Here is a 26,002-nt window from a genome sequence, read left to right on the forward strand (position 1 = left end):
GTGAGTTTCTATACTTTCTTAGAGTTTCACCATTACAGATTAAAACAACACAATATGTACAGATTTTAAAAAATCGCCAAATATTATAATTACGACCATGACGATGTATTTTTTTTATTTACAAAACCTTAAACGTTTCGATAATTTATAATGTTACAAATACCTATTGTGGAATATTGCCAAGCCTACAATGTATTCAACTTAGTTATTATATATTTTCATTGCACACCGGATGGGCATTTCCGGTTAACTTAGCCATGCTGAAATATCTCATCTGGCACCCCCACATGCTCATGAGTTACGCGCAACAAAGCCCCAGTTCTTTTTTTCATTGGATTGTTAATAAAAAGTATATTTTGCCATTTAAATGAAGCGCACATAAATGAATAAGTATGTAAGATTTAATTAAAATGAAATTATTAAAGGATCTACTTGTTGTTAACAGTGATCTTAATTGACTACGAGTATTGACGTCAGTTAGAAACGTCGCACGCGCGTTTTGATGAAGTGTGCAAAAATGCGTTTTCTACATCAACATTTCTATGAATTAATAATTTTAGGTATGTAATAAAAAATAGTCATGTTTTTTTCCGACAAGCCTCGTTAGCGACTTAAGCGTGTGCACTCTGATCGGATATTTCAATCCGAACCGGAATCACATGATGTATATTTTTAGTGATGACAGTGATTGTGACGCAATCGTTGACTGTAAGGCTGAAGTCCCTGGTTATGAATTTGCGAATGCGTCGGGCGGATTTAAGGACAAACACAATTATAACAAACAGTCCAACATAATGATGCCGTTGAAAACTCTCTTTTTTATTTCAAGAATGAAAACTCAGTTAAACATCTGGGGTGGTATTCAATTTGCAACTTAGGTTAATCTTAGGGTCATACATCATTGACTTCATTCACTGTATTGGACAGTTATAAATAACATTGAATCCGATTAGCTACATCGTTCTAAAATCCAACTAGATACATATTGAATACCAACCAAGAGTTTTGTTATTTCAGATACACACTGATTTAAAACGACCTGCAGTTATGTTAATAAGCTTATAATGATATAGCTTGTTTGTTTAAATAAAATCATTTATTTTTTAAAAGAAAATGGAACGGATATCAAATTCTAACCCTGCTGAAATGTTTCTGTCGATTCAGGTCTGCACTCACTGAGTCCACTGCAGAGAAGCCCGAAGTCACGGAATGTACACGCATGTAGAACGGACGTCGGAATGTTTGACAACGACAATGTTTGATCACCACGGAGAATTCATTCATGCTAAGTGTTATTAGAACGTTTTACGAAATTCGTGCCTGCAATCTGGTATTAGAGCTCAATAATACAAAGTGTACAAAAAATGCATAATTGGTGCCTGCAATAGGGATACTTAGAGTACATTCATACAAAGTGTATCGAGAATTGCAGGAATCGGGAGACCGGGAGAGCATTCATACAAAGTATAACGCGAGAGACATTTTGTGCCTGAAATGGGGAGACGGAAGTGATTTGGAGTTATTTTTGTAGATACTTAAACGAGTTGTTTTAGGGTGTGTTCCTGTAAATACTTTCTTTGACAGTGTTTTCACAATGTATAGACATATTCCTTTGTTTGTATCATTTGCACCAAGTTTTAAAAGAACGTATTAAAGGTTGACAATGATATAAGTTCTTTATTATAGGATGAAACAGCTATACTTTCTTAATTATAGCATTTCCTTTTGGAACCCTTTATCAAGTGTTCTTCTTTATTTTGGCCCCCGTTATTAATAGTTATTTTTTGCATTTGGCCCCCTTCATCAAGATTTATCGTTTCTATCTGTCCACCTTTATCAAGAGGTATATATTTCTATGTTGGCGAGTTATCGTTTCTAGTTGATCCCCTTTTTCAAAATGTTCCTGAGCATTTCGCATTTGTGTTTACATATGGCATCCATAATCAAGAATGCTATCTTCTATTTAGCCCCCCCCCCCCTTCCTTTATCAAGAATTATTCTTTTGTATGGCCTCCGTTATCAAGAATGTTATGTTTCATTTAGCCCCCCTTTATCAAGAGTAGTTTTTTTTCGTTTTGGTCTCCATTATCAAGAATGCTATTTTCCATTTGGTCACCTTTATCAGGAGTGAGAACGATCGGTGGAACAGCCGGACATTGGACTTTGACCATTTTATAAATTAATCACCCTGATGTAACAAAGACGCAAATTTTCATACTTGTTTTTGATACTGATATGTTTTATTTATGATATTGAATGTAAGATGTGCGTGTATTATTGATTTTTTTAATAATCATAATGCTTGTAAAAGTAGTTTTGTCGTTTTGAAGGTATTATCACAAATAGTAATCTTTACTTATTGATTTGAGTTTAACCTGTTTGTTGTGTATTGTTTGAGATTCAACATGAACAACAAAATAACCAATTAACATTGTTTGTTTTCTTGGATACCCACATTGGTATTTACCATTGGTTTTAATAACATCTCGAGGCTGACATGGGACATTTATAACAATACAAACTTTCAGATAGAGATATGATTAATCAAACGATTAAAATACCTCTCTTTCATAACTACATTCAGATATCATAGAATAAAAATAGTGTGTTTTAAGATTACATATACAGTATGTATCATTGAAGGAAAAGAAACAAGCAAAAGCGTGTATAACATACTGTCTGCTATATACATTTTTCCATGATTCATTTTTGTTTTCTTTTATTTATACATTCATGAACATTGTTTCAATATCCTTTATCAATCAGAATCTATTGAGACAGAAATAATTGTGTCGTTATGTTCCTAGTCATAAGTTCTGATAATGATAAATGATAGTAGAATGCTTTGTACAATTTGTAAATATGTTTTATGATTGAACATACGTTATTTTGAACTTAAAACAGGAAGAAATGAAAAATAGTTCTAACTTCTGTACACGTTTTGATGCATTTTGTGTTAAATATATTACTTACAAGAATTTTAACCAATTTCCAATTTCTTTCAATTGTAGTTTTCTTTGGAAGTAATTAATAGTAATACGTAAGCGGTACGTGAATTGAAAGATCATTGTATGATTACTTTTTAGCTTTGAATAACCTGTGAAAATCTTGTTTTGGAACATAATTGAATTCATGACGAAAAACTTTATGAAAAACTGAAAGAAATCATTATGTACACGTTTCATCATTACTTATTAAGAATATCTCTGTATATACATTAACCTTCGTTATTCATATCAGTTGTAATATGCCCATTTAAATAAGTACATTGTTCATTTATTCAACTGATTAGACGGTACATGTATGTTCTAATCATTGTATGATGTTTTGTATTTTGCGTTGTATAACTTATGATCAAAGTTATTGGATGAGTTATTGTTATCTTAAAGGGAAAGACGCATTGTTTTATTGATAAAGAATTGAATTTATAACAACAAAAAAATCATGAAAACCATGACACCATTTGTATTTTGCTTTGTATAACTTGTGTATATAGCTATTGGATGAGTTATTGTTTTCTTAAAGGGAAAGACGCATTGTTTATATAGAATTGAATTTATAACAAAAAACCTCATGAAAAACACAAATATATCAATATGAGAACGTTTAACTTTTATGGAAATTTCTGCATATAATTTTAAACCATTGTTATTCATATCGATTGTAGTATGCCCATGTAAATAAGTACATTGTTCATATGTTCAACTGATTATACGGTACATGTACGAACTGATTATTGTATGATGTTTTGTATTTTGCTTTGTACAAGTTTTGAACATAGTTATTGGATGAGTCATTGTTTTGTGAAATGGAAAGGCGCATTAACAAATGAAGTTGAAGGTACAAGAACGTTAGTTAAATTGATTGACCTTTCCATTGTAATATAGAGTTCATTTATTGAACTTGGTAAACGTCACATGGACGAAGGTTAATGGTGTCTGTAATTCATTTACATTTCCATTGTAATATAGAGTTCATTTATTGAACTTGGTAAACGTCACATGGACGAAGGTTAATGGTGTCTGTAATTCATTTACATTTCCATTGTAATATAGAGTTCATTTATTGAACTTGGTAAACGTCACATGGACGAAGGTTAATGGTGTCTGTTATTCATTTACATTTCGTAAGTTAATTACTATATTGTTCAATTACTGAACGTAGTCGACGTTACGTGATTGTATGTTGATTGACACAATATGGTGACTGATATGTATTTGCTTTCCCCAATTGTTGTACTTATATTGTTCAATTACTGAACTAAATAGACGAACATGAACGTAAGGTAATGGTGTTTGCAATTCATTTGACTTTCCCATGTTCATTTTTATTTTGTTCAATCATTGAACTTAGTAGATATAACATTAACGTACAATAATGGTGTCTGCAATTCATTTATTTTTCAATGGTTAATTACTATAATGTTAAGTTTATAAGCTTAGCAGATGGAACAATAACGTAAGTTAATGGTGTCTGCAATTTATTAACTATTCGCATATTAATTACGATATTGTTCACTTATTGAAATAAGAAGACGTAATATTAAGGTAGGATTATGTTGTCTGCAATTTATTAACTTGTCATCAGTTAATTACGATATTGTTCAATTACTGAACGTAGTAGATGGAACATTAACGTAAGTTAATGGTGTCTGCAATTTTTTTTCCATATTACTTACGATATTGTTCACCTATAGAACTAAGTAGACGTAATATTAACGTAGGCTTATAGTGTTTGCAATTTATTAACTTTATATAAGTTAATTACGATATTGTTTACTTATTTAACTACGAAGACGTAATATTAACGTAAGCTTAGTGTATCTGCAATTTGTTTACTTTTCATAATTATTGCGTTTCGACATGAGGGTGTCTTAAAAAAAAGGCAAAGGTTTTTTTTTCGAAATATGGCCAAATTTTAACTGTCTAGGCCACAATCGTTTACAAATTTCAAAATGATGTAAGTGCTTTTTTATTCAGTCTTAAACAGTTTATAAAATAAAGATATAACTTTATTCGATAAAGTCAAATATTCTCAATCATGAATTACATATCCTGCATTGGAAGCGTTCAATCACCCTTATTGTTTATAGAAATGTTGTAAAATATAAGTGCTGCACGCATGCTGTGTTAGTGACCTCTGATATAGACACAATTCATGGATGAAGAATTTGAAGTCTATGTATGGACGATGTGTAATTATTCCGTTTTGTATTGAGTGAAATAGTGAGTTTTAATTCTGTGTATTGATGGTGTGTATTTACTATTAGTGTGATGGTGTGTATTAACTCTATGCATGGACGGTGTGTAATAACTTTATGTATGGACGGTATGTAATAACTCTATGTATTGATGGTGTGTAATAACTCTATGTATGGATGGTGTGTAATAACTCATTGTATGGACGGTGTGTAATAACTCTATGTATGGATGGTGTGTAATAACTCTGTGTATGCGTGGTGTGTAATAACTCTTTGTTTGCATGGTGTGAAAAAATCTATGTAGACATTGTGTGTAATAACTCTATATATGGATGGTGTTTAATTACTTTATGTATATACGGTGTGTAATAACTCTATGTATACACGGTGTGTAATAACTCTATGTATGGATGGTGTTTAATTACCAAATTTATAGACGGTGTGTAATAACATTTTTGGATGGTATGTAATAACTGTATGTATGGATGGTTTATAATAATTCTTTTTTAAGATGTTGATTAATAACTCTATGTTTTGCATGGTGTGTAAAACTATATGTTTGGATGGTGTGTCCTAACTGTTAATAAGGGATTATGTTTTATCACTCTATGTATGGACCGTGTGTAATAACTCTATGCATGGAATGTTTTTAATAAATATATTTTTATGGTGTGTAATAACTCTTTTTAAATGGATGATGTGTAATAATTGTATGTGTGGGTGCTGGGTAACAGCTCTATGTTTGGATAGTGTGTAATAACTCCACGTATAGGTTGTGTGTAAGAAATGTATGTATGGATGATGCATTCTTACTATATCTATGAATTATGTGTAAAAACTGTATGTATGGATTATGTGTAATAACTGTATGTATGGATTATGTGTAATAACTGTATGTATGGATTATGTGTAATAACTGTATGTATGGATTATGTGTAATAACTGTATGTATGGATTATGTGTAATAACTGTATGTATGGATTATGTGTAATAACTGTATGTATGGATTATGTGTAAAAACTATATGTTTGGATTATGTGTAATAACTTTATGTATGGATTATGTGTAATAACTGTATGTATGGAGTATGTGTAATGACTCTATTTATAGATAGTTAACATTAACTCTATGTGTAAATTGTGTGTAGAATTATGTGTATGGATGATGCATTCGAACTATATGTATGGAGTGTGTGTAATAAGTATATGTACGGACAATGTGTAGTAACTATGTATGGAGTGTGTGTAATAAGTATATGTACAGACGATGTGTAGTAACTATGTATGGATTGTGTGTAATAAGTATATGTACGGACGATGTGTAGTAACTATGTATGGATTGTGTGTAATAAGTATATGTACGGACGATGTGTAGTAACTATGTATGGATTGTGTGTAATAAGTATATGTACAGACGATGTGTAGTAACTATGTATGGATTGTGTGTAATAAGTATATGTACGGACGATGTGTAGTAACTATGTATGGATTGTGTGTAATAAGTATATGTACGGACGATGTGTAGTAACTATGTATGGAGTGTGTGTAATAAGTATATGTACGGACGATGTGTAGTAACTATGTATGGATTGTGTGTAATAAGTATATGTACGGACGATGTGTAGAACTATTCATGGAGTGTGTGTACTAATTTGTCAATAAAGTGGAGTCATATTTTAACTGTAATAATGAACATATCTAGCTTTGTTCATAAATAACTATTTTTTTAATTTAAAATTCAGCCAATAATTGAATAGATGAGTATGATATATATATTGTTTTCAGAGATTGAACAAATGTGTTTATGTGGTGTGTATTGCTACTAGAGATTGAGTAAATGTGTATGTTTGATATACATTGCTATGATAGATTGAATAAATGTCTGTGAATGATCTGTTTTGTAAATTTTCATTTCTTATAAAGCGCGACTAAATGGGCATTTGACCTTATGGAGTACTTTCTAGATGGCATTGATTTGGTTTTCTCCAACACAGAATTTAAGGAAATAATTGCAAAATCTTCATGGTTGTGCTTACGTATTTGGTTTTAAAATATGGAAGTCAGGTTGCCGGTCAACTGGCGTATTTTACAACACAAACTACGTTTTTTTTTTTATAGGTAATAGTGGCAAAAGGCGGTTTGATATGTTACCATGCATGGAGTTAATGCAATGTAGAATAAGCATAATGCTCTCTATAGCAATTTCACAATTCTCTATTAAACTGATCCAAATTAACGCTCTCACATCCGTAGCGTGTTGAAAGGTGTATGAAGTGCATACATCTTACAAGGCCACAACTCTAAATGAACCAAGCGTGCGCAGCTACAATTTCATGGTGTTGGTAGCTGTAATATAAGCATAAAGCTGTCTCTTACAAGGCCACAACTCTAAATGAACCAAGCCTGCGCATCTCAAATATCATGGTGTTGATAGTTGTAATATAAGCATACAGCTGTATCTAACAAGGCAACAACTCTCTGTAAAAATGAACCAAGCGTGCGCAGATCAATCTTCATGGTGTTGATAGTTGTAATATAAGCATAAAGCTGTATCTAACAAGGCCATAACTCTCTGTTAAAATGAACCAAGTGTGCGCAGCTCCATCTTCATGGTGTTGATAGTTGTAATATAAGCATACAGCTGTATCTAACAAGGCCATAACTCTCTGTTAAAATGAACCAAGTGTGCGCAGCTCCATCTTTATGGTGTTGATAGTTGTAATATAAGCACACAGCTGTATCTAACAAGGCCTAGCTCTTTGTTAAGATGAACCATGCTTGCGCTTTTCTGTCATCCTGGAGGTAATGTGTTGTATAAAAAGCATAAAGCTGTATCAATAAAGGACACTATACTATTTAAAAATGAACTATGTTAGCGCTTATAATGGTAAGACAAGTGGCTTATCTTATGACATATGCTACCTGTTGTTATACTTACTGTTCTTGCACTTACCTTGAAATAGAAGCATTAACGTGGTAAAACTAAGAATTCCAATAGGGAAAAGACTAACTGTGCATGACGATTGACAATATAAAAAATAGAAACGTTCACTTATTTCAAGTTGCTTGTTTCAATATTCTTTCAAACAAGTTCTCCGACACGTGCCTATATGTAGGCCTGTAGATCTCGGGAACGAAGTAGGTGCGTCAGTGATAAGTTCTCGGACACGTGACTTCCAACGGGCGAGTAGTTATCGCACACGTGCATGCCGGTAGTCGAGTAGTTCTCCGACACATGCCTGACATTAGTCGAGAAGTTATACGACACGTGGCTGCCAGTGGGCGGGTAGTTCTACGACACGTGTCTGCCAGTGGGCGAGTAGTTCCCCAACACGTGTCTGCCAGTGGGTGAGAAGTTCTCCGACACGTGCCTGCCAGTAGGCGTGTAGTTCTCCGACACGTGCCAACCGGAAGACGAATAGATATTCGAAATATGATCAATAGTATGCGAATATTTCTCGGACATTGCCTACCAGTAGGCGAGTAGTTCTCGGACATGAACCTACCTGAAGGCGGGTTGTTTTTGTACATGAACCTATCAGTAGGCGATTTGTTCTCGGACATGTACCTACCAGTAGGCGAGTTGTTTTTGAACACGTGTCTGCCAGTGAGTACCTACAGGTTAGCGAGTATTTCTTGGACACGTGTCTTCCGGTAGGCGATTAGTTATCGTGCACGTGCCAACCGGAAGACGAATAGTTATTCGAAATATGATTAATAGTATGCGAATATTTCTCGGACATTGCCTACCAGTAGGTGTGTAGTTTTCTCACATGTGCCAACCCGTAGGCGAGAAGTTCTCGAACAATTGCCTTTCAATAAATGGGTTATTAATGTTATTAGACCAGTGCCAACCAGTAGGCATGTAGTTTTCAGACATATGACATTCATTTACCGAGTTGTTCTAAGACACGTGTCACCAGTAGGCTCGTAGTTTTCTGACACTTGCCTACCAGTAGGCGAGCAGTTCAAGGAAACGTACCTTCCAGAAGGTGACTTGTTCTCAGACACGTGCGTACCAGTAGGTAAGTAATTCTCGTACGCGTGTCTACCGATAGGTGAGTAGTTCTCGGACACGTGGTTTCCAGTAATCGGGTTGTTCTCGTACACGTGTTTTCCAGTAGGTGAGTAGTTCTCAGACACGTGGCCTACGGTAGGCGAGGAGTTCTCAGACATGTGCCTTCCAGTAAGTGACTAGTTCTCTTATACGTGCCTTCCAGTAGGTGCGTAGTTCTCAGACACTTGGCTTACGGTAGGCGAGTAAGTCTCGTACACGTACCTACCAGTTGGTGAGTAATCATCGGACACGTGCCTACCAGTAGGTGAGTAGTTCTCGGACACGTGGTTTCCAGTAATCGGGTAGTTCTCGTGCACGTGTTTTTCAGTAGGTGAGTAGTTCTCGGACATGTGCCTACCAGTAGTCGAGTAGTTCTCAGACATGTGCCTTCCAGTAGACGAGTAGTTCTCAGACATGTGCCTTCCAGTAGACGTTTAGTTTTCGGACACGTGTCTTCCTGTAGGCGAGTAGTTCTCGGACCTTTGCCTTCCTGTTGGCGGCTAGTTCTATTGCACGTGCCTACCAGCAGATGAGTAGTTCTCGGACATGTACCTACCAGTAGGTGAGTAGTACTCGTACATGTGCCTACCAGTAGTGAGTAGTTCTCGGACACGTGTTTTCCAGTAGGTGAGTAGTTCTCGGACACGTGGCTTCCAGTAGGTGAGTAGATCCCGGACACGTGCCTTCCAGTAGGTGAGTAGATCCCGGACACGTGTCTTCCAGAAGGTAAGTAGTTCTCGGACACGTGGCTTCCAGTAGATGAGTAGATCCCGGACACGTGCCTTCCAGTAGGTGAGTAGTTCTCTGACACTTGCCTACCAGTAGGTGAGTAGTTTTCGGACATGGATTTCGTGTAGGCGAGTAGTTCTCAGACATATGCCTTCCAGTAAGCGACTAGTTCTCAGACAAATGCCTTCCAGTTGGCGGGTAGTTTTCGGACACGTGGCTTCAGTAGGCAAATAATTTTCGAACGGGTGACTTCCATTAGGCGAGTACTTCTCGGAAACGTGGCTTCCAGTAGCCAAATACACGTTTTATAGCGGAGGTCAAATTTGATTTGAATAGGGGATCAACTGTCAGATTTTAATCAAAAAAATTCCCAACCTGTTGGAAAGTGTTGGTATCTACTCAAATGATTCAATCATTTGATTAAAAATACTCAAAAAGAGGCAAAAACCCTGCCATTTCGAGGACTACTACTGTCTGAAAACTACTCACCTACTGGTAGGCACATGTATTGTAATCAGAAACTGTATCTTGTATTTCTTTAACCAAGGGGGGGAGGGGCGTAATCTCGTTTCATGCAAACATTAAGTGAGAAAAATGTTTCATGGCAAACGAAATGGCGGATTTAGAATGAAAAGTACCGATTCTGGTACCAACTTTTGCCTGGTAAGTGGACATTTTCTTTAAAATTTGAAAAATGTATGCGTCCAGTCAACGACTTTTACACTTCAGGAACGGACTTCACAATGGCCCAATTTAGAAGGCGAACGAGCCTCACGTTATACAGAATATCACACAAGAGCGCAGCGACAAAGAAACCCGACAGTAAACCAAAACAAAATCCCTTGTTTATTGCACTGGGGTCACAGCAGTGGACAATTCCATGTGTATTTGTTTATTGGCACAGGGCCATTTTGATTTGACACTTTCAAAGTAGATAATCTCATTGTATCACTAATACATAACAAATTTGTGAATATAGAATTTGCATAGCCAATGTATTTATTAATTTGACTGATGGAAAATAAATAATACTAGTAAACAAAAAAGAGTCATAAGTGTTTTAATAGTTATATAGCTGATATATTTCAATCCACTTTAAATACATGGTCACCATTGTAATACCCCAATTGAGAAGCATCATGATTAATTCATATTAATGGGCTAGCTATTATATACATGTATACAATATAACATTACTCTTATTCTTATTCTAAAGCATTGTTATAATGATTTTCTTATAATTTGAAAAAGTGAAAAAACAACAACTATAAGACAAGATCATTTGTTCATTTCTATAATTAAACCTCCAGAATTGAACATCAGGACACTCAATTCTGATATCTGATAGACAGCAGAGAGCAATAAAGATTAAGATCAGTTCATAGAAGTTGCTTACTATACACGGATGGAGGGGTCACTTATAGAAGGCTTAAACTAGGCCTTTAAACGCTCTATTGTGGCACTACGTCTGCTCAATGTGTCAGTTCCTTGGGCGTTTTCTGGCCCAGCAGCATGTAGTCCTAGTTTAAATATGTCTACATCTAATTCGTCGCTTTTAGCATTCATTTTAATCGCCACATACTCATGAACCTCTGTACTGGCTGAATTTTCATTATTTCGCTCCCCGCGACTCACTGCACATGTATTGTCTTTGCTTGAGATTTCACTGTCAAAAAGTAGTTGTTTCTTACATTCAATTGAAATTAATTTTTCATGCTTCTGTTCATGTGGTATTTCGATGGATAAACTTTTCCGGGTTAGTCGTGTCCTTTTGGGTTAGGGTTAGGAGTTAAAGACGTTACACATCTCTTTTTTGTATACTGAGAATGTAACTACATTGGAAGTTGTCATCACACAAGCGCATTTTTTCATCGGCGACATGCTAGCATTTTCTGTTCATGTATTGACGGATTTCTTTGTCGCTGCGGTCTTGTGTAATTTTCTGTGATTTTTCTCGCAACGTTTACCTTCTAAATCGGGCCATGGTGAAGTACAAGTCCTTTCTTTAAGTGAAAAAGTCGTTGACTTCAAATTATAATACACATCACATACCGAACTAAAAGACTCGTGATTATTAGCATTCTCAGAACTAAAAACGTATCCGTTCAATGCTAAACAATTGTGCAGAAGTTTGTTTGCATTTCACCAAAAAGTGGGTAATGTGCTTGCAATAAACATAATGGGGGGTTAAGGTACAAAAAATCGGCCTGGAAACATGTACAGTCGAGTAATAACCATGAAGTTTGAAAAATAGGAATATATACATGCAAGCACAGTTACAACATGCACAGATATGCCATATTTGCCGAGAAAATACGAAAAATTGTGGATAAAATCAACACGTTTATTTGTAAATATAGCCTCCTAAGCCACTATATGTTCAATAACATTTTTATCTTTAAATTTATGATACCAAACTAAGATATCGATCGAAGAATATGTTTTTCGCCACAGACTAGACGCATACATTTTTTTCAAAATTTAAAGAAAACGTCCACTTACGAAGCAAAAGTTGGTACCAGAATCGGTCCTTTTTATTCTAAATCCACCATTTTGTTTGCGATGAAATATTTTTCTCACTTAATGTTTGCATAAAACGAGATTACGTCCTCCCCATTGTTTAACATAGCATGTGAAGTGTACGTATTTATTTATTTTGCACAACCACAACTGAGTTGTTTGTAACAGACAAGTACGAATGAATAACCCTGTTCCGATTTCATATTTCAGTTCAACAATGCAACTCCCAGGCAAAAGGGATTCCCATTATTAAAGGTTTTGTATAATAATAAGTCTCCAAAATATTTCAGTATCATCTTTCGGTTTAAGATGCATCCATAAGTCATTTAAGAGTTCGATATGCTGTATGACAATAACGTGACGGACATAGAAACAGTGCTGTGATCTGTAAGTGCAAAAGGAGTTTCATGTAAATTGTAAAGAAAATGATCTCCGTTGATTGCAAAGGGAAGTAACCGCTGTGTGGAGTTTGATTTGCAATACGTAGCTGTTTGTCTATATTATATCACATACAACGACTGACATGGATGTTTAGTACGGAAGGAAGTTGATAGAAACAAGACGGTAGACAAGTTTGTATATCATGTGGTGTGTTGCTAGCTCCTACTCAATTTTGTTACTCGAATACATGGCGGACAATCACTGGAGCCATTACATTTGTCATGCGTTGAAAATGCTCCAACGCGTCGCTATGAATTAGATGGGAAATGGACGTAAAGAGTGAGTATTGGTTCTTTATTTTATTTGTTTAAGGTTTATTAAGTATCGTAAAAATCGCGGAATAAACCTCCACTTAGGATGAGTACTATGTGTTGTGTTAAATGTTAAACATCTGAACAAACATCAAATTCTGATCGTCTAGAACTTGCATGAGCTTAATGTTGACAACGCAAATATGTTTCTTGCTTTGTTTTTATCGTTTCTAAGGTTGCAATTTCTTCACCTTTTTTTAAATGTTTATTGACAAAAGGTTACAAATATTAGACTTGATTTGCTTTACTTGGTGCAGTAGGCTCGATTTTATCAAAGACCTATAAACCATTGGTTATAGATTTATATGTCAGATATATTATTAATGTTATGGTTGAAAAGTCTTCGATATAGGGGTTGAAAAGTCCAAAGGGGTAGGGGTTGAAAAGTCTTTAAAACAGGGGTTGAAAAGTCTAAGGGTTAAAAAGTCTTCGTTTTTTGAAGGGGTGAAAAGTGTTGGGATTGAAAAGTCCTGCTCCCGTGGTGCAAATGAATAGATTGTGGTAGATAGATAGATTTATTCGTGCATATATATGTCATAGTAACAAACCAAATATCTCATAAAGTTATACCACAGACTGATTAACAAAGTATTAGTGATGATATCTATACTAAAGCACAACATCATTAGAATGCTTTGGATACATAAGTGCGTTAACAAAGATTTAATTCAATGTGACAAATATATAACACAGGATAACCCATTAAAGTTATTCAACTTATTTCCAATGGGGTCCTTATGACAAATATAATTATTTGCCAAGATCTCCGTTGTAAGCTGTTTAAATTAGGTTTACTTATACAAAAATAACATGCATGTACTCTTGACCAGTTAAAGAATGATTAAATGTTTGATATCGAACTTTTACAGTTATAATGCAACCGACTGTTAAAACCATATGACACTTTAGCATAATATGACAAAAATATTTGGACTGATATGCAAGATTAAATGAATAGCAATTAATAAAATAGGAAATCTTCCATTTCTGCACATTTCATACCAACAATGAGATGTGATTTCACTTCTTTTTTAAAAGTATTCTTATTTTTCAATTCTTTTAACTTTATTGGAAGACTGTTCCAGTCCCGGATTGCTTGATAAAAGAAAGTATTTAATATAAAACTGTCAGCCTGTGGCACTTTAAAATTTCCAGCACTATGTCTACTGTTGTAAGAATGTGTGGATGAGACTAAAGTAAAATGTTCATGTAAGTATGATGGGCATTTGCTATTAAAGATTTTATGTACATGGTTTAGTCGTAGTTGCTTTATCCTATTTTCTATATTAAGCCATCCAATATCACTGAAAGCCGAGACTTTCAGGGAAGTTCTACAATGATAGCCATAAATAAATCTGACAATGTGGTGCACAGTCCAGAATTTTTTGCACGTATGAAACTCTTAAAACGAAAAACAAATAGCAAAATCACTGTAAACGTCGTGGAATGAAGTAAAGAAAACTTTCATCCTAGCTTTATTAAAGGGAGAAAATCGCTGTTTACACTTAACACTATGCCGAATGTCGGTACGGAATAGATACGGGTCTTAACTGATACGAATAACACAAGCCTCGGTTTGAATGTAAAATGGCGTCTGACAGTCTGGGATTTATTTTATTTTGAATAATATGTGCTGTTTTGCTTCTAAAATCTGTTTGGTGAGTTATCTATCATTTCATTCCTTATCAACTATTCGATTTCATAATTTGCTTTAAATCGTGCTCAGTTTTAGCTCATCCAAAGTGGTTTAACTTGGGTTAAAATCATACAAAATAAACAAAGAAAAAGTAATCACTTTGTTAAGTCAGTTGAACTTGACGTTTAGGTGGTAGGCGGCCTATGAGAGTATTCTCCAGAATTTATTTTAGAAGGTATGTAATACATCTTAGGTGCTCAATTTACTAGTCCGCCGTCAACAGGTCTTTTGACGATTTTTTCAATATGGCAGACTCGTGACGTCCACCATCCCAGCAAAAAGTAGCAAGCGGTCCTTGCGCAGAGAATTCTCGCGGCCACAATTTTGAAATTATCTCCGTTATAAATTCAAATTTCTTCGCAAATATTGCCTACTATTAAACACATATTAAGGTATGTCAGTATGCCCTAAAAACATGTTATCATAAAACACTTACAAGTGTTGATTGTTTATCAAGTATCCCGATATCCATAAATCTGGGACAAATCTGACTGGTTGTGTACATGTTTAACAGTATTCGTGACCCATAATATATTAATGTGAAAGTAACAACTCTAATGAAAATTTTTGTCATTATTATTCAACATCAATACATATTATTACAGTATATCATTTCGCCCGTTGTTAAATGGTAGAGAGTTGTAGCATTACAGGGATACATAAGAAATGTCAAAATAATAAAAAAGTATCCCTGATCGCTCATTATTGTAGCTACTCAATTTACATGCCCTTTGTTTTTCAAATTCTTATCTTAAAAAGAATGTCCAGAAAATTATGACTTGTCCTGTCTTGAGTGACAATATTGTTGAATGAACACACATTAAACTTTTTATATTATTATATAGGCCTGTGTTTAGTGTTTCATAAGGCAATATTGGTTTGCTGTTAAGTGGTGTTTTTACGCCGCCCAAAGGAAGGCATATTCAAATCAAACCGTCCATCTATCTGTTTTTCTGGCTCAATATCTTGTGTCCAGACTTTAACAAAATTTGATGGAAACGTGCATACATGCACTGAAAATGCATAAGTGTTATCTGAAATTTGATGTTCTAAAATGAATTGTTCTTTAAGCAACACTACATCGATTTGCATGTTATACAATTTGAACCAAGTTTTCCAATTGTAGAAACCACCGGGGCAGGTTGCGTTGTTTTGACACACCACGCCCCTGTCCTTTTTTTTTTATCAATTTATTTTTAATCAATTTCCAGTAAGAATATGATGTGGTAACTGTAACTTGTAATAATTGGCAAAAAAAATTATTTTGTAAATTTCTATTTTATTATCTTTGTAAAGGGTGACGATTTGACCCTGTAAAAAGCCATAACTTTATCAAATCTTAACCAAACTCTACATTTTTGGACTTTCCTTGTAGAGTTAGTGTCAATCTTTAAGATTTTTGTGGTAGAAACAAACTCTTCATCATGATCGCGACAATGGTGTAAATAGACAATCTATAAACTACCTTTGTTAAAATTTGGAAGATAATGGGTCACATGGTAGGCAGTGCATATCATATTATGAATGATTGTTAACAACAGTCCACATTCAACAGTGCTAGAGCCAGGATTTGAAAAGGGCAGGGTGGAGTTTTGAAAAGGGCAAGCTACATGAACCGCGTAGTGGCAAATTGGGGTGTGTGTGGGAGGGGCAACCCGTCCCACAAGAGGGGTTACCCCATAGAAAATTTTGGTTTTAATTTAATACATTTTACCATCATTTCCAGGCTTAAACAAAATGATGTTGTTGTTTTTCAGAAGAGTGTGACTGTCTTAATTTCTAAATTACATTGCATTATTTTAACTTTAAAATATTTTATTATTTTCTGCTCAATTTACTTTCACTTTTGGTTTATAGTCTGCAGTATTGACGTTTAAAGGTCATTGCTTTAGAACTTGAATTTGATTGGCTGTTCGTTTTAGGGGTTTAAATTAAGAAAAAGTTCATGGTTTTTCATTAGAACATTTTTTTCTTCGAGTTGCAAGTTTGTAAAAAAAAATTGTTATTAATTTTGTTCGACACTTAGGCATAATTTGCCCTTGATTAATCTTAACTGTCTTCATTTACACTTTGATTAATATCTTTATTGAGGGCAGAAAATAGGGGAGCTGTCGGTTTTTCCACTTCAGAGAAAGTGGCCCTCCAAATAATCAGAAGATGTGGTGTATCGAACAATATTGACAAAATGTATGAGTAACATTACATTGACTTTATTTGTGTGTGAGTAACAATACAGTGACAATGGGTAAATTATATGTTGCATGAAAAATTAGAAGCATGAAAATTAATAGTGCTGTTGCTTTTGGTGACTGTTGATTCCACTATTTACATCAAGTGTCTTAGCCATAATAACTACCTGATGGAAAATGTAACAAGGCCTAAAAAAAAAATTGTTTGGTTATGGTTAGGGTTACATCCTTTTCAAAAATAGGTAGGGTAGTAAGGCTTTTTTTTTTTTCTTTTTTTTTTTATTAGGCTTTATATAAGAATGTCATTTTCATCATTGGAGAACGGTGTTAAAGTTATCTTCTATATAAGCATTTAAGGTTTTAAACTTCATATTGAAAAGCAAAAAAAAAAAGCAAAAACATTTTTTTTTTTTAGTTTTTCATTATTTTATTTTTTCAAACTGACTATAAAAACGGTAGAGTCGGCGCCTATTCCGTAGGTAGGGTCGGGTAAACCGAACCAAATGTATTTTTTTTTTAGGCCCAATGGTAATTCGAGTTTAAAGCTGCACTGGGTTAAACTATTCAATCCAAAATAAGCTTATTGTCAAAACAAGATATGTGACAACTTTGATAAGTAGACCTCACATGTTTTTGTTAGTTTGCACATTAAAATACCTTGATTGGTTAATAGTTATTTTCTTAGGCCTTGTATAAGCCTTCTATAAGTGACCCCCCCCCCCCCCCTCCAAAACCGTGTATTTTTACACAACCTCTGTTAATTGATCTTAATCTTATTGCCGAATTGTCTTATCATATCTCAAAATTGAGTATCCTGGTCTTTAATAGATATTGACCAATCAATAAACATTTTTGTTACATTTGACCCGTATATTCTGCAGCAGCCGACTAATTTAAACTTGGATGAGTTTTCCATAGGCTATATTTTGCCAGTTTAACCATTTGCTGCAGATGTTTTTATTTATGTTGAGTGTTGATGCTGGGTGGCCACATATGATTGTGACGTCATTCGAATGGTCATGGATTGCTGAAAAAACTGATATTTGTAAAATAAATAAATTAAATTAATTTAATTATCTTGATAATCTTTTTGCAGTTAAAATTATGTTTTTTACATGATATGACATACTTTGGGATATTGTGTGGCCAAAAAACTTGTAATACTAAAAATTATGTGATATTTTATGGCCAAAAAAGGTGTTTGTAGTTTTGTAAGGTACAATTTTACTATGCACATTAAACTGTTACAAATATACTGACATAATATATGCGGTCATCAGGCATCCAAAATTAACAAAAGTGTGTATGAAGCATGAATGTATGGTAAGTTGGTAGATATTGAAATCATGTTTTCAAATCTGATAATTTTTTTAGTCTGAAAATCCAAAAAACTAATAATGTGTAATCCTGTCAGTTTTTCCATCATTAATGTAAAGACCAGTTAAAAGATGCACTCTTACTCCCAGATAAGATTTACCACAATTAATAATATTGTTTTAATATTCCAAAAAGGATGAACAAATGTCAAAAAAATGGTTCTTATGCATGATACCGAGTTTAATTTTAAAGAAATGAGCATAAAACACGGTATTTCTACCTTATGAGACTATAGTAGACAGCAGTAAATCTTTTAGCATTCACCAATCATTTGATATATTTGCGCTTTCTGCTATTAAATACACGGTTATAACCTTGTTATAAGTAATTAATGTTTTCCATAAATTCATTATGTAGTAACTAGTTCAAGGTTTATCAGTCAAAATTGATGTTTATTATACATGTGTATGTATTGATTTTGAATAAGAGTGTCACTTTAACCTAACATAGTACATGTACACAGATCCCCAATTGACAGAAGCCCTCATTGAATAAACATATACTTTATGATATGGCAGTAAAACCCAGATCTATAAATCTGGTTAAAGAAACATGTTGTAAATCTTTGAAATCAGACACATCTTCCCTGCTAATGAACTCTAATGCATCCCAGTTCCCTCTATATAAATACTTCTGATGTGTAATCATTTTTTAAGAAATTAGTACTATAAAATGTTAAAAAAAATCCAGCATTAATTTAATATTAATGCTATATCATGTCACACTCGCAGATAATGTTTGAATGATGGCCAGGCTTGTTTGATGGTTGGACTCAGGGCTCGAATTTAGCACTGGCACACAATCGCAAAATGCGAGCCCAAATTGGAAAAAGTGAGTTGAATTTAAAGACACCCGCAAGAATTTGTGAGTTCAAAATTTGCAGAAAATATGCAATCCTTGAGATATGAACATAATCAGTCTGTATAATGATGACAAGCAAAAAGATAAGTTCTTTTTACGCATGTTGATTTAAAATCGCTGATGGCTGATGGCGATGATCAATCAGTTACCAAAAAGAAGCCAAAATGAAATAATCTGTCCGTTAAAACTGTTTGGCAGAGGAAAAGGGAGTTGTACATTTAATTGACCATCAACACAGATGACAAAAGGAACATTTTCAAAATATTTTGCACAGACCAATACTGGCTTGATCAGATACGTACTGTCAGTGTTACATATATGATGATATCATTTAATGTAAAATTACATGATAATTCATTAAATCAATTAAACTATACCTTAAATCATTGTTTCCATACAAAAAGATTTGCCTTAAAAAATGCTAGCGAGTGTCTGGTTTTGCGAGTTGAAAATTTGGGCACTCACAAAAAATTGCGAGTACCAAAAAATGGTCAGGCTTGTTTGATGGTCAGACTTGTTTGATGGTCAGACTTGTTAGATGGTCAGGCTTTTTAGATGGTCAGACTTGTTTGATGGTCAGACTTGTTAGATGGTCAGACTTGTTTGATGGTCAGGCTTGATGGTCAGGCTTGTTTGATGGTCAGGCTTCTTAGATGGTCAGACTTCTTAGATAGTCAGAATTGTTTGATGGTCAGGCTTTTTAGATGGTCAGACTTGTTTGATGGTCAGGCTTCTTAGATGGTCAGACTTGTTAGATGGTCAGACTTGTTAGATGGTCAGGCTTTTTAGATAGTCAGAATTGTTTGATGGTCAGGCTTTTTAGATGGTCAGACTTGTTTGATGGTCAGGCTTCTTAGATGGTCAGACTTGTTAGATGGTCAGACTTGTTAGATGGTCAGGCTTTTTAGATAGTCAGAATTGTTAGATGGTCAGGCTTTTTAGATGGTCAGACTTGTTTGATGGTCAGGCTTTTTAGATAGTCAGAATTGTTAGATGGTCAGGCTTCTTAGATGGTCAGACTTGTTAGATGGTCAGGCTTCTTAGATGGTCAGGCTTCTTAGATGGTCAGACTTGTTAGATGGTCAGACTTGTTTGATGGTCAGACTTGTTAGATGGTCAGGCTTGTTAGATGGTCAGACTTCTTAGATGGTCAGGCTTCTTAGATGGACAGACTTGTTAGATGGTCAGACTTGTTAGATGGTCAGACTTCTTAGATGGTCAGACTTGTTAGATGGTCAGACTTGTTAGATGGTCAGACTTCTTAGATGGTCAGACTTGTTAGATGGTCAGACTTGTTAGATGGTCAGACTTGTTAGATGGACAGACTTGTTAGATGGTCAGACTTGTTAGATGGTCAGGCTTGTTAGATGGTCAGGCTTGTTAGATGGTCAGACTTGTTAGATGGTCAGGCTTGTTAGATGGTCAGACTTGTTAGATGGTCAGGCTTGTTAGATGGTCAGACTTGTTAGATGGTCAGACTTGTTAGATGGTCAGACTTGTTAGATGGTCAGACTTGTTAGATGGTCAGGCTTGTTAGATGGTCAGACTTGTTAGATGGTCAGACTTGTTAGATGGTCAGGCTTGTTAGATGGTCAGACTTGTTAGATGGTCAGACTTGTTAGATGGTCAGACTTGTTAGATGGTCAGGCTTGTTAGATGGTCAGACTTGTTAGATGGTCAGACTTGTTAGATGGTCAGACTTGTTAGATGGTCAGACTTGTTAGATGGTCAGGCTTGTTAGATGGTCAGGCTTGTTAGATAGTCAGACTTGTTAGATGGTCAGACTTGTTAGATGGTCAGGCTTGTTAGATGGTCAGACTTGTTAGATAGTCAGACTTGTTAGATGGTCAGGCTTGTTAGATAGTCAGACTTGTTAGATAGTCAGACTTGTTAGATGGTCAGACTTGTTTGATGGTCAGGCTTGTTAGATGGTCAGACTTGTTAGATGGTCAGACTTGTTAGATAGTCAGACTTGTTAGATGGTCAGACTTGTTAGATGGTCAGGCTTGTTAGATGGTCAGACTTGTTAGATAGTCAGACTTGTTAGATGGTCAGGCTTGTTAGATAGTCAGACTTGTTAGATAGTCAGACTTGTTAGATGGTCAGACTTGTTAGATAGTCAGACTTGTTAGATAGTCAGACTTGTTAGATAGTCAGACTTGTTAGATAGTCAGGCTTGTTAGATAGTCAGACTTGTTAGATGGTCAGACTTGTTAGATGGTCAGACTTGTTAGATGGTCAGACTTGTTTGATGGTCAGGCTTGTTAGATGGTCAGACTTGTTAGATGGTCAGACTTGTTAGATAGTCAGACTTGTTAGATGGTCAGACTTGTTAGATGGTCAGACTTGTTAGATGGTCAGACTTGTTAGATAGTCAGACTTGTTAGATGGTCAGACTTGTTAGATGGTCAGGCTTTTTAGATGGTCGGACTTGTTTGATGGTCAGGCTTCTTAGATGGTCGGACTTGTTTGATGGTCAGGCTTCTTAGATGGTCAGACTTGTTAGATGGTCAGGCTTTTTAGATGGTCGGACTTCTTAGATAGTCAGAATTGTTAGATGGTCAGGCTTGTTTGATGGTCAGACTTCTTAGATGGTCAGACTTGTTAGATGGTCAGGCTTTTTAGATGGTCGGACTTCTTAGATGGTCAGACTTGTTAGATGGTCAGGCTTGTTTGATGGTCAGACTTCTTAGATAGTCAGAATTGTTTGATGGTCAGGCTTCTTTTGAAGGCAGGCTTGTTTGATGGTCAGGCTTCTTAGATGGTCAGACTTCTTAGATAGTCAGAATTGTTTGATGGTCAGGCTTCTTTTGATGGCAAAGCTGGTTTGATGGACAGGCTTTTACCTTCAAGTTAAAAAACTTGACTTAAAAACTTGTTTTTGAATGCAGTTTGTTGACATATTGCAGAAATTTGAGGCCAATTAAGCATGTCAATTCATCTACGTGGAACTAACTGCACACCACAGCAAGTGTACCATTTCACTATCACAGCATGGTAAAACAATCAGTTACAGTAAGACTGGGAGGTATCTGTGAGGCCGATACATGGTGCATGTGTTGTAACTTGTATTTCTATTACACAATCCACTGATTCTGACATTCAATACCATAACAGTTGCAGTGAAATTGTTTCACCTCACATGTTTGGGTAGGTAGTTAAGACTTTTGAGAAGTTGCTCTAACAATAGGTAAGTGTAATTTCGAGGTCTTTTAAAATAAATAGTATGATATCAATATCCTTGTGTTTTTACTTTCGCTTTCGGCTCAATTTAATAGGCATAAGGTTGCTTTCGAAAACATTTATAGTTTTATGTTATTATTAAATGCACTTGTTATAAATTCTTAATTCTACAGTGGCAGATCCAGGACTTTCTAAATGTGGGGGGCACAACTAATTATAAAAATTTAAAACTATTTTGAATGCATTATTTTAATCATATTATGACATGGTATTCACATTTGTTGTCGCTGTCAATGATGTTCGACAGATCAATTGAATTAAAAAGATAGCATTAACTGATATAAGATAAACCTTTCAAAAAAATATCATGCCAATTAAATTATACAACCATGTTCCATGTATATAAATTATGTACATATTCGATCTCACTTATTATTATGCATGTTATGAAATAAATGCTATGTCAATCTCTACTTCAAAGATAGAAATAAAGAATTATTCTTGTATACCGGACGTGTGTTTCCGGTGATTTAGTAGACCATTTTATTTATTTACACTGCATTTGATTGTTGTTGTTTTTTAAGTGAACAGGGTTTTCAAAAAGACATGAGCAGGCACGTTTAATAGGAAATGTACGGTAAACATTATATATACAAATATACATTGTTTGTACTAAAGTCTGTTGGTATTGTTGGTATTAAAGTCTGTTAACCTGATGCTGAGAAAATATTAACTGTAATTTGCTCATTAATGCATGCGGGAAGGCATCACAACACTGCTAACAATGTTATAACCAGGGGTGTCTTGAACTTTATGATATACTGGTAATACTACAATTAATATCATCCCTTTTATTATTCTGACAATGATAATAACAGTTTGCTTGGATAGTGTTGTACCAATTAGCTGATTACGGTTTGTTAACTATACTGTGTGAACACATGATTACTGTTCCATGATGCAGGTAGCTCTCAGCATCAGCCGGCTGTCAGCCGATGGTCAGTCTGTGCAAAAACTTTATCCATAAAATGTTGCAGATTTTGAGTGGACATGGTATAAGTATTGATAGAGACAATATATTTTTGCAGATCTTTAAAAAGGAGTGGTTGAAAATAACGTAAGCTTGCAAGCCCTGCACAGGTAAAATGTCTTCCGGGCTCGGTTTTTGACAAATCCTGAACTTTATACAGCAGGAGCCATATTAATAAGCATCTTAAGTGAATATTTTCAACTTATTGAGAATTTCATAATTTTTGACATCAGTTATTTTAAATACCCGCTTCTTTTCATCAGATTTATTCATATGCCTACAAATGTTTAGACCATTTTCTTGCTAAATTTTATATTTTTGGTGTCCAAACATTGTTCGTTTTCTTGAAATTCAAATAAGAAAGAAGTTGGAAATTGTTACTAAGATGCTTAATGAATACGCAGTGCTCCAGCTAGCCCGTTTTTCAATGGCGCAGCGCCCGTGCCCCTTTTCTTACCGCCCTGCCCCCTTTTTGAGTAGTGCCCTTTTCACAAATGCTCTATTAGCGCCAATTATCCCGTTAACTAGTGCCCTTTTTACTAATTAAATCATTATGAAAGATCGACAGCCCTTAATCCGCTGTCATAATTGAGACAAATTACGTAACACTTATGATAATAGTGTTCCCGCTAGGTGTCACCATGCCCCCATTGACTTCTTAAGATATGCCGTACTGCCCTTTCGTCTTCCCATGTGCCTTGACCAAGTCATATGACAGCTTATTGTGTATTTGTGTAGTGAGCAGACGACCTGTGTATTCATAATCGGCGATCTTCTTATCCAATAATTAGGAAGAGCCAAATATGGAAACATCGGCAGGAGGCGGGGCTATTGAATGTCAGCCAATCAGAATATACTTTGAGAACTCGTTCATTCAATGATGAAAGTTTGTAGAATGCGATAGAAAATGCGAAGAGATGTTGGAAAATGGTGTCAAGCACAATTCAATCTTTTAAAATAATTGTTAATTGTATTGTTCAGACAAGACTCACCATTTTAAACATTAATGATTTGAAGCAGACGGTCACTGCCGATTTATAAACACAAGAAAGGTGGCACTAACACAACCAAATACATCACTTTTTCAGTATATGTTTTGAAAGTTTATTTGTAAAATATTCATGATGAAAATTTCTTTGTAACCCACAAAAATATGTTGATGCTTTATTGCTACGTTTACCTATCATGTCTACGATCATGACAAAATTCGCGAAAACCGCCATTTGTCAGAACGAATTTCGGAGTTATTTTATCAATGTACCATGTTTTGTAAGTGATTTTTAAGCAAGGGCAGTGATTTTTATTGTCATTTTAATCTAAAACTTCAGCATATTAAAAAAAAATCCCCAAAGACAACTAAATTACAGCCAGGCTGAATATAACATTCGTACCCAATCCCGATCGTACCAAACTAAGATTCGTCCCCTACATACTTGTTTTTTTGTATTTATTTGATTGCTTCAAATGTTTAACTGTCTTTGTTGTTTTTTTCAATTCATTTAACAAGATTTTAGGAAAAATGTGTGACATTAGACTTAAGAAGACTCCAGACAAGTACAATCATACTACCACAGACAAAGAGACAAATTTAATTTTGATATTCAAACACACCCTTCTAAATTTTGAGAGAAAAATCTTGTTTAAGCCTGAAAATGATGGAAAATGAATTAAATTGAGTATGAAAACAAAACAAATTCTAGGGGGAGAACCCCCCCCCCCCCCCCCAATCGCCCCTATACGACTCATGTAGCTAGCTTGCCCTTTTCAAAACTCCACCCTGCCCTTTTCAAATCCTGGCTGGAGCACTGAATACGGCCCCAGGGCTTGTTAAAATATTTGATGCCAAGCAATAGTGTAAGAATTCGGGCTTGTTCATCCAAAAGTCTTATCTTGATTACTGAGCAAGGTTAATAACTCCAGTTGTGCCTTTTTGGACAAGAAAAATACCAATTTTTTTTTATCAATACCATGGGGGGGGGGGTACGTATTTGGTCTGTCAGTGATTTTTTGGTGCAATTCACTGCCTTCTGAAGGCTGTTTCCCCTAGCAAAAATGTGATCATTTTGCCAAAAGTTCATGATATTTTCCCAAATAATTAAATACAGATTCTACAGTTGTTGTACCTTTAAACACCTGCGAAAGTTGAAATTTTTATGATTAAGCCTAGTTCTAAATGACTGCGTATCTGCAATTTCATTGGCTGTATAATATAGGTTGTGTAACGGTCCGCTGTAAGCAGCGGATGTGCGTTCATAGTATTACATTCCATTGTAGACAGAAAAACATTCATAGTCCGTATGTAAACTTGGTTGGTAATATGCAAGCTGGCAAAGCAGATTGAGAATTTACTGTATAAAAGATCAGTGGACCCCTTCAGGGTCGAGCATGCTTTTCCCTGAAGGGATCAAT

The 26,002-nt window shown here is 35.0% G+C and overlaps 2 protein-coding genes across 2 annotated transcripts in view; both read left to right on the plus strand.

The window, feature by feature from the left end:
- LOC128222101 (uncharacterized) overlaps positions 1 to 4,861 on the plus strand; it is a 56,198-nt gene extending 51,337 nt beyond the window's left edge. The window contains exon 4 of the mRNA XM_052930947.1: positions 1,165 to 4,861. Within this exon, the coding sequence (XP_052786907.1) occupies positions 1,165 to 1,225 (61 nt within the window). The 3' untranslated portion in view covers positions 1,226 to 4,861. The remainder of the gene's footprint in view (positions 1 to 1,164) is intronic.
- A 9,959-nt stretch (positions 4,862 to 14,820) lies between these two features.
- Positions 14,821 to 26,002, plus strand: part of LOC128221379 (neogenin-like) — a 96,648-nt gene continuing 85,466 nt past the window's right edge. Inside the window, exon 1 of the mRNA XM_052929989.1 lies at positions 14,821 to 14,915. The gene's annotated coding sequence lies outside the window, so the exon portion shown is untranslated. The remainder of the gene's footprint in view (positions 14,916 to 26,002) is intronic.

The sequence above is a fragment of the Mya arenaria genome, chromosome 16 (assembly GCF_026914265.1).
Source record: "Mya arenaria isolate MELC-2E11 chromosome 16, ASM2691426v1".
NCBI classification, from domain to species: Eukaryota; Metazoa; Mollusca; class Bivalvia; order Myida; family Myidae; genus Mya; species Mya arenaria.